Genomic DNA, 10,430 nt, shown 5'->3' on the forward strand with positions numbered 1-10,430 from the left:
GTGTGCACTGACTACGATAGCCGTAATGCTGCAAGCGGTGTGGCTTTATCGTAGTCGTAGTGAAACATTTTATTATTATTATTAAATTGTTTTTATTGGTTTTTCATACTGAAACATTTTGACAGAGCGCCGTTTACAACCAGTATGGATCAACCAATTAACCAATTGATCCATATATAAGGCGCTCCGGATTATAAGGCGCACTGTCGTTTTTTGAGAAAATTACCGGTTTTTAAGTGCGCCTTATAATGCGGAAAATACGGTATTTAGAACCTTATAATTTGTCGACCTTGATGACTACAGAATCATGTATTCAGAAACAATATTCAAGATTGCCTAAAAAGTGTTTTTAAAGTACTAAGCACTCGTTTCTATTTCCTTACTAATTCATACAAAGCACACATCATTTGTTTTTGTACCTTTATTTTGTGTTACCTTTTTCCAAGAAACAAAACAATCTTCCTTAGCACAAATGTCACAGCAGGGTACATATAAAGGGGTATGTTCTTTTTTCTGTAAAGCACTTTGTAACTCTGTTTAGAAAAGTGCTGTATAAATCAAGATTATTATTATTATTATTATTATATATATATAGAAATAGACATATATATTTAAAACATCTTAAAATATCTGAAATAAATAAATAGCTAAAAAGCATTCAGCAGTTGTAGAATTGACCAGAATTCTGTGTCTGACAACATTGACTTTACAAGTGTCCAGCACAAAAAAACTAACAAATTAACTTAACAAATTAAAAATAGACTTTCAACTATTGTATATCATATTATTGTATTTAACAAATGGTTTCTCAAGAAGGCAGGGAGATTCTCTTAACGTTGTCAGCAGTTGAGAATGGAGTTGGCTCTCAGAATAGAAATTACCTTCCTTGACCTGTACCTGTACTCAAACCTCATGTAGTCGTGGAAGAAATACAAGGTACCTGTGAATGGGAAGAGAACAGATTCATTCAATAACTGGCAAATGGAATATGTGCTCTTCAATCTTGGTAATCAAAATCGAAGGACAATATTATAGAATTGAGGTTTCTTCACTATAAACTCATTTCTTTATTAGGATACATGAAATCATAGAGCAGGTAGGACTATGATTTCAAGACATTGGGAATTGAACACAGAACCTTTCGGCTGGGAGTCAAAACAGAACTAAGCACTAGCAGACTATGCGTCCCCCTTACCAGATTCATAAACCGCTGCATCAACCTCCTTTCCTATTCCAGGGAAGTCGGACTCAATTGCTCTCGGGAAGCCAACATCCATGGTGCTGGTTCTTTCATCGTAGCTGTGTTGGATGGAACAAGCACAAACCCGATATAGAAAAGATGCATAGAGGCGATGTCCAGGGGAACAACTAACCCTCAGGTGAAATCCCAGAAATCCCACAAACCTCCAGTACTGTTCGTCGGTGAAGAGCAGTGTTTTGCCCGTTTCGGGGATGTGCACTGCAGCGTCAATCTCCCTCACTTTCTTGGGAAGACCCAATTTGTGGATGTACTTCGGATAACCCTCCATCACATTGTATCCACTCAGTGCCCACATCTTGATTCCTGTCGGGTAGAACAAAACCAAAAAAAGGCCCAGCTGAGCAAAGACAACACGTTGCTTTCTATTTTTTGTAACGAGGACTCACACTCATGCATGTTTTCCTCCTTCCACGCGAAACGACCAAACACTCTAGAGAGCTTGGGGGGACCCACCACTGAATATGACGACCATGTCCTTGTCAGAGTTCTCGTAGGCCGCGTCCACCTCCTTGGGCAGGGAGGGCCAGGTGGAACGGATCAGCGACTGCTCCGGCTCTGCCATCTGGGGGTGGATACGCCAGTAGAACCTACCAGGACACCACACCAAACCATCAACACACGTGACTCCTCTAAGGGACGGGAAACACGATACTTGGACAAGAGGAATCGTTCATGTCGAGTGTCTGCTTATCTGTAGCATTGTCATGTAAGGCCTGAAGTGATTATATGGTTAGGCTAAATGACTCACAGTGATGCAGTTGGTTTGGTTTCAGACCGACACACACATTACGTGGTACAGATAGGCTATTAAGGAAGAAATGTTTGGACAGTTTCACAGTTTGGAATGCGTAGCAGCTTTAAACATCAAAAGAAAAAGATTTAATCCAACTTCTCCTAAACAACATCAGCATAGTGGTGCGGATCCTCAAAATACCTAAATTGTATCACTTGTTTGAGTTTCCAGCTCAACGTTTTTCTTTCTTTCATTTTGAATCATGGTTTTCATTTTTTCTTTCTCTACCTGTCTTTGAAGAGGATGGTTTCCCCTCTCAACTCTGTGATGGCATCAAAGCTCAACATGGGGTCACATCTCTTTGGTGTGTCAGGTTTGGGCTTCACTTTCCTGTTGGGGTTTGGCCCTATATGGTTGGATACAGCACATGTCACTTGTCTGACATAAATCATAAAATCAACATTGACAAGATCTTTACGGATAATAAATACAAATACAAGTAGTATTTGTATCTGACTGATATGTCATTTTAAAAAGTACTCACCATAAAGTTCTTGAATACCATCAATATCGTCCTTAGACAGGGGGAATCCCGGGCTGTATGAGTAGGTGGGAAACATCAATGACCCTGTGTCGCTGGAATGTTCCAAGCCAAGGGCATGTCCAAACTCGTGTGCCGCGACCAAAAACAAATTGTAGTCTATTTTAGAGAAACAAAAGGTACATTAGCTCAACAGTAGATTAGCTAAAATACAGCATTGTGACTTTGTTTTGACCGGGACATTCATATAATAGTGTACAGCTGAGGGCCAAAAAATAGGCTATTTGTTGTGGTAACGTTGGTGTTTAACGGATGTCTCATCACTTGCCGTTTGAGTCTTTGGTCCAGTTTTCATCCTCGTCAAAGTGTGTATCCCCGCCGATGCCCTTGCTAGGGGCATAGGCATGGGCCAGTAAGCCATTAGGCCCGTCAAAACTATTAAAATCTCCATGTTCTGGGGAATCAAGAGTAGGACAAAAATAAATACAAAAAGCCTCCATGTCGCAATCGCCATACTAATCCCTTATATTAAACACAACTATAACATAACACTAAAATATAACTATAAACACTTTGAGTCAGCAGAATGATATTGATTAACTAAGATGCATTTTTCAGTTCTATGGGAAATGCAAAAAATGCATCACTAACACACACTGAGCCATTTAAAAGCCAATATCACAGATTCTCACAGAAAATTACAGGCTCAGAGCTACAGTGGACCCCAGTTGTGAAGACACGTACCACGTGCTGCGAAGCTGATCATGATGTCAGCGATACCACTGTGGAGCCTCTTGAAAGTAAGGGGGGTGACTGAGGACCACACGTTGAAGGCCTTCCGGATGGCTCTCTCAACGTCCGCCTTCTTCATGTCGGGGGTGAAGTTTTCTATCCTGGATCATGGGGAGAGAATATAACATTTGAGCGACAAGACAAGAATCGTAGAAACATATGTCTTGCTTAAAAACCAAGAAAACAAAGAATGAATCAAGACTTATTTTTACGGTTTTGCCAACCTGAAGGTGAGATTGTTGTTGGGCCACTTGAGCTTCCTTGGGGAGTGGTTGTATTCCCCCACATCTGGGACTCCACATCTGGGCAGCTTCATCGTGTCAAAGGTTTCGGCATCTAGTTTCCCAGTCACCTAAAATATGCCAAAATATTTATGTACTACTATTTAAATTACATGTTGTGCCTCTTTGTGTGGTCTAAAAATAACTTAAACACTATTTTGTACAACCCCAATACTGCTTGGTTTACCTTTAAAGTATGTATAGATTAAAGGTGTTAAACTATGCTAGACAGTCATAGTGTAACAGAACAGCCTTTTACCTTTAGGTTGAAGAAAGCCTGCATCTGCTTTAATTTGGCCTGCAGAACGTCTGAAGATTTCCTTGCTCCAAGCAGACCAACGGGAAGATTGTAGAAATGGCGAAGGTATTTCTGTACATTTAAAAGAAGTGAGGCCATTCTTAAACAACAATTTCCTGCAAAAATGTGTGGAAAAATTGCCATCACATTAATAATATTACACATAAACACTTGAATAGGTTTAAATGAGTTCTAAGTGAGAATAACCTTTTTAGCAATGGCAATCATGAAATGACAAAGGTAAAATAATGCTGCAAAATACAACGCCTTAGTGTTGGTGTGTTACCTCTGCTTGTAGCCTCTTGTCCGTCTCGTCGCTGGGCATAGGCACAGCGATGCAGTGAGCGACCATCACCAGGAGCAAGAGAGCAGTCATTGTCATGTTGACTCTGTGTTGCCCAGACCAGTGATGGGAATAGAGCCTCTGTGAGGGGTATTTAAAGCATTTTGTCTTTCCTTTTTTTCTACCTCAACTGGCCCTAGTGAATCATGTGTAAAACCACGTATAACCACTTCCTCCTTGACCAATTTATTTCCTTAGAATTTCAGTCTGGGATTGTGGTTTGAGCGGACGTGCGATTTCCCAACAAAATCTGCTCACAAGATAGCTAAGGTAGGAAGTTGATTGACAAAGCCGTTTCCCAGCAGATTTGTAAAACAAAATCACCCACATACACATGGACATATTATATAGTATATTTTAGAATTGCATTATGCTGTTTCTCAAGGCATGGTTCCTGTCTGCAAGGTAAAGGTTTAGTGTTCACTTTTAATCAATCAATTAGGAAATGATGAATTAAACAATACAGTAGAAAATGGCAAACATTAGGGGACACAAACTCCTGAGTTGTTAAACATTGACATGTTCATTTTCATTCACTGAGGTGCATTCCCCAATCATATGCACGCCAGATGGCATTCTAGGATGACACATGTTGTGTGACAGACCCATAGACACATCTGATGTGAGTGACCGAGTGACACATCTGATGTGAGTGACCAAGAGACACAGCTGTTGGGACGGACCAAAGGGAAGTGATGCATAAAAGACAATTCAATCGGAAATAAATCTAAATAGAAACCAAATTGTTTTGTCTATTCATGATATAGGTACATTTGTACCCATTCTGTACGAGAAAACCCTTAACTTATGGGTGGTGGTCACAAATGTTAACCACCACTCACAACTGATCATTTGTCCACAAAACCCCCGTGGAATGTTGGAGGAAAAAGGCGTTGTGCTCCCACTCCATGTTCAGAAGAGCCCTTTGAAAGGTTTGGTTTGTAACAGTTTACCTATGGATACATTAATTAACCATTAATTACCATCAGTTAATGTATTAATAAACATTATTATATGGCATTAAGGTTAAGGATATGTGGGTTCAGATTAAACCTAACCCTAATAAATAATATATCAATTAATACCGTAGTTAACATGAGTGTATTGAAGAACAGTATGAGTTAACTGTTATTTTACTGTTAGTTAATTCTTATTAATGAATTAACCTTTATTACTTGATAAAAGTTTTAACTTATGATGCATAACCTATGTCAGGGCTCTGATATCCACTCATACCCTGTTCACACGATATTATGCAATGTCAAAATATTTCATCATTTAGAGGTTTCAACCTTAACTAGGAGCGGGTCTGTCCTAGCAGGTCAAAATAATACATTTCTTTATACAGTGCATTTAAGGTGCTCAAAGACACTTACAAAACATAGCAATTTTAAAACATTAAATAGGTCAATATAACATCACATTATAATCGTATTAGTGTGTTATTTATATAATACTGGCTCTAGTCTTTTATTTACCTACTTGTTGGGCAAGAGTAGAGCAGCAAGATGACTTCCCATTCCTGCTTAATCTGCATACAAACTTCAGAAATATTTAATTGTGGGCCTTTTCTGGATTATCGTCATGACAATATGTAATTTGTTGTGATGAATAAATGTCTCTTCATCTTAACTCCATATCTGGAGTTAAAGCAGGCCGGGACATGCTGTCTGTAGACGTGCTGTCTGTAGACATGCTGTGTGTAGACATGCTTTTTTTTGTGTGTGTGTGTATGTGCATGTGTTTATTTGTGCTTGTGAGACTATTGTTAAATAGCATTAACAAGGAATTCCTCAACACAAACACACACACACACACACACACACACACACACACACACACACACACACACACACACATTATAGCATTCCATCATATGTATCTCACAGGACCCATTTTGAAATACCTTACAGACATTCCTAAGTATTTTCCACTGAAAACCAAAACAAACTGCAAATGGGTAAGGATGCACAAAACAGATTGTCAAGTTAGACAAACGCTATTATCATTCCCTCCTTCGTCCGCAGCAAGAGAAGAAAATTACATCATAATGCTTTTGTTGACTAAAACAAACCACTAATTAGTTCAGGCTTGTCTGTCGGTTAGACACTGGAGGAACAGCAAAAAACGAAAAAATCCCCTCACCCCAAACTTCCTGTGAAATGACTCCGGAGTCGTAATCTCACCCCCATCTACTCTCAGTAAGGATGGCACTGCAGGCAAATCATTTTATTTATTTTATATTAAAAAATAGATAACAATAGTAGACATTGTTTAACTACACAGATGCATTTTTTACACTGCTGCTTTCATAATGATTCGTTTCTCATCATTTTTCATAATAAATCTGAAAACAGTTTTCTGGGCTATGTTTAGGTTTTTTTAAAACAGAAATAGTCGGTTCCCTGCTGGTATCCAGATGCATTTCCCGGAACTTTTCCACAAGTAAATACTGGGATGGGATAGAATCACTTTATGATTTTACATGGAATGTTTGACAGAGACAACAGTGAGAAGGAAGGAACCGTCTTTCTAGCTATTGATTTAATTGACCTGTCTCTAAGCTCCACCCAGTAACTATGTTGCTTTTTGTGTGACTTTGGATTTTCTTATCCTAATATCGTTGGTCCCAACATGAATTACAATGTTGCTAAAACTAGTGTGTGTTGGGTTTCTCTAATCCCAACTCTGTGTTTGGTCTGACCACATGCCAGCACCCTAAGATTAGTTTCCATGTCATTTGATAATAGCCTACTTGATAGGCCTTCTTGAATACATGCAACAACACACATAAAGCTCCTACACAACAAAAATTATCACAAATGGGCTATAGCCATGGATGTAACACGCCCAACACCTTCCTAGAACTCCATGAGCCATGGCTGTGCAACATGGCGGCCTCCATCAAAGAGGACCCGCTCCCAATGAAGATATAAAGGCCTCAAAGTAAGGTAATGAAACCACAAGGATTTCTATTTTCATGGGATTGTCAACTAATTAAAAAAATTACTTCTGTTATATTCCATTTCTGCCTTGTCTGTTCCGCCAGATGATACTAAATTCTAAACGTTGAACCTTTAAGAAGTTGCATTTATTAAGGACACTGATTGAGCATTGATGCGACACACCTGTCTTTAATTTACCTGTCCTTTTGCATCGGTGCCATCAACCTAACTCACATGAAATAAACCTGAGGCAGGTCAGGGGTTTGGTTTTCTTTTAAATAATTTCCAGTTCCAATGCCCATATAGTTAAGTGGGCTACTACACTGTTTAGGCAGCAGTCCGACCCCTAACATGGAAAGACATTTGTCTACTTTGAGCCACACTTGGAAGGAGGGAGGAGATATTTCCATACAATATGCAGTAGGCCCTACTTAACAATATCACTGGAGGGCAGCAAAGCTTCTATAAGAACAAGAGCAATTGCTCCGTCGTTACATTCCCCCAAACGTGCGTTTGTTTCCAGAGTTTGACTTGGCAACATGACGACGTATCACGGTGGATGTTCGGGATAACCTTAGAAAACACAATTACCTTAACGAAAGTCTTGCATCCAGTGTCCAAAAGAGATACTTTCACAACCTGCGATTCCTCTTGTTTTCTGATCCCCGGGCCACACTCAGTATGTGAGAAACTTGAGGTTGTTTGTATTTTTCCTTTTTTCATGTTTAAAGGTCCCATGGGTACTACTTTATGAATGCTTTTATATAGCTTTTAGTGGTCCCCTAATACAGTACTTGAAGACGTTCAAGAAATTTAGCCTTGGTGCAGAATTACAGCCACTACGAGCCAGTCCCACGGACGATATTATGAATCCCAGGCGATATTATGAATCTCATACGACTGCGTCGGGTTCTCCGACGTCTCTGGTTCTTTGGATTGACTCCCTGAAGTACATGAACCACGACATGGAGGAGAAAGTTATTTCTCCATCATGCGGGCGCATGATGGAGCCCATGCCCACCGCCTCGGCAGCGGACAGCAGGGCTCCGGCGGGAGACAATCGCGGGCAACAATCCCTTTCTCCTGGCGGTTCATGTACTTCAGCGAGTCAAAGCCAAAGTTCCTTTGCACCTTCTCAACCATGGCTGAGATAACCCCCACTACAAGTCTTGTTGTGGAAATACCAGAGACGTCAGAGAACCTGACATGTTATGCGCCATAACATCAACAGCAGAACGGTTATCCAAATAACAAAGAACACTTGCGCTACAGTGTGTGTATTCACAGACACACACACACACACACACACACACACACACACACACACACACACACACACACACACGTGGTGCACGCATGGTCGTAGCTCAATGTCTCATTGGCGGGCCAAATTCTCTAGGCGGGCAAGGCAGAGAAAGCGGAGGTAACTTGGCCCCTTATGACGACATATGGGGCCAAATTCAAAATCGGAGCGTCTGAGCTTTCATTTTTCAAAGGCGGAGCAGACACCTAACACCATTTCTAGCTACTGGGGGATGAAAGGCAGGCTAAGGGAACTCATATTCATGTTAGAACCTCATAAAGTGAAGTTCATGTGAAGGGCTTTAATTGTTTTGTGTTTTGTTTGAGTGGGGGGATGAGGTGAATGAATTGAATGCCTTTCACTAGTTCTTACGAGTTGTTTTGATGGCAGAAATAAATAGAGAAATTCATGAGGAAGAATTGTTTTTTATTAAGGAGTGAAGAAGTGTTTGGTTTTTTGTCACTATATGTTTTGATGTGTAGACGTGAAGATAGGTATGTATACATGTAATATATATAGACAATGATTTTATTGCTTTTCCTTTTCCATACAGATGTGTAAATAGAGAAAGGGTGCTATGTTTCCTTTTTCCAAAAATGACTTTAAGAGTCTTGCTTCATTTGGAATGTATCGATGTATAGCCAAAATCCACTCCCTCTTTTATTCAGCAACATGAACTGTTACGTATTAAAAGTGGTGAGTAGGTTGAATATATATATATATATATATATATATATATATATATATACACACACACATACACAGACACACAATACAGGCACACCTGGAGAAGCACTACAACCTCAACAAAGAAGCACTCATGGGGTGTTTGAAGCGTGGCCTGCAAAACATGTGTTTTTTTTTAATTTTCCCTCGTATAACATCAATGTTGCATGCTCTTAAATTTAAAATGTAGTAGGAAAGAGTTCCATTCAACCTGCTGATTTAATTAGGTGGACACATGATTGTTTTGCATCACAGAGACGGTGTTTAGGTAAAATTATGGATATAATAGGATGTTTGGGAATGCTCTTGCCCATGCAAAGCGTTCAATCTCCTCCCTGGGGTTTTGTGCTGCAGCATTTGTCGGTAAACCAGGGACTTGCCATGCATTTCTGGAATCAATGGTTGACTCAGCTCTCAGGGTTTGGGCCTGTGCCTTCTGGTCACCCGTGGTGGGTAAGACTTTTACTTCAAATAGTGAAAAACAAAGGTAGGAGGTACTGGGGTGATCTCTTAACTTTCTATTTGTGTGTGGTGGAATAAAATAACATGGTTTTTATCTTTTTGATTGACCCAGGGGCACCCAGAGCAGGAGGTGTAATATTAGGCCTAATGAGATTTCCTGAATGTGGGTGTGGTGATGGCTGGTTCAACCTGTGTGCATTGATTAGTCAATTCACAACAGGTGTGAAGCCCCACCCAGCACCAGGGTCCAATCAGTCTGACCTGGGCCAGGTGAGGCTGCTTAGACCAGCCATAATCCACACACATTCCACAATTGTATTGTCTTGTTCTTGCAGGATTCAATTGGAACTTAGTTGATGCACACAAGTTCGGTCATTCATTGGGTTTGAAGAACTCAAGACACCCTGATGCATCCGACCTACACACACTCTTTGCAGGTCAACCCTCAGTCCACGTAGGATGTAGCAAATATCAACACACTTTACCGTAAACCCGTTCTGAATCACGACTCACAAGTTAGTTTTGACACTGCAGGCACGATGCCTGAAAAAGCCTTGTTTCGTTCAAAATACTGACTTTAGTTTCGAAACAAAAATCTCTACCGTGGCCTCCGCCTACTTATCACCACTTCCATACAAAAGAATTTGACCATGTCATTTACAAGTCTTAAGTGCTATGACTGCAGGCATAACTGCAGCGTTTGGAAACATATACTTAGAGTGAATCCAAAATGGCATCCATCGTG

At 40.2% G+C, this 10,430-nt stretch overlaps 1 protein-coding gene across 1 annotated transcript; it reads right to left on the minus strand.

Annotated features, from left to right (window-relative positions):
* Positions 1-474: 474 nt before the first annotated feature.
* On the minus strand, positions 475-4,288 carry mmp13b (matrix metallopeptidase 13b; the record flags this gene model as incomplete). Its single annotated transcript, XM_079733495.1, has 11 exons — positions 475-940; positions 1,196-1,299; positions 1,405-1,564; positions 1,715-1,848; positions 2,283-2,400; positions 2,539-2,694; positions 2,864-2,989; positions 3,280-3,428; positions 3,552-3,679; positions 3,868-3,978; positions 4,193-4,288. The coding sequence occupies 11 exons, from the start codon at positions 4,286-4,288 to the stop codon at positions 840-842; spliced, it is 1,383 nt and encodes a 460-aa protein (XP_079589621.1). The 3' UTR covers positions 475-839.
* Positions 4,289-10,430: the final 6,142 nt, after the last annotated feature.

Source organism: Pollachius pollachius, assembly GCF_949987615.1.
Source record: "Pollachius pollachius genome assembly, chromosome: 3".
Classification (NCBI taxonomy): domain Eukaryota; kingdom Metazoa; phylum Chordata; class Actinopteri; order Gadiformes; family Gadidae; genus Pollachius; species Pollachius pollachius.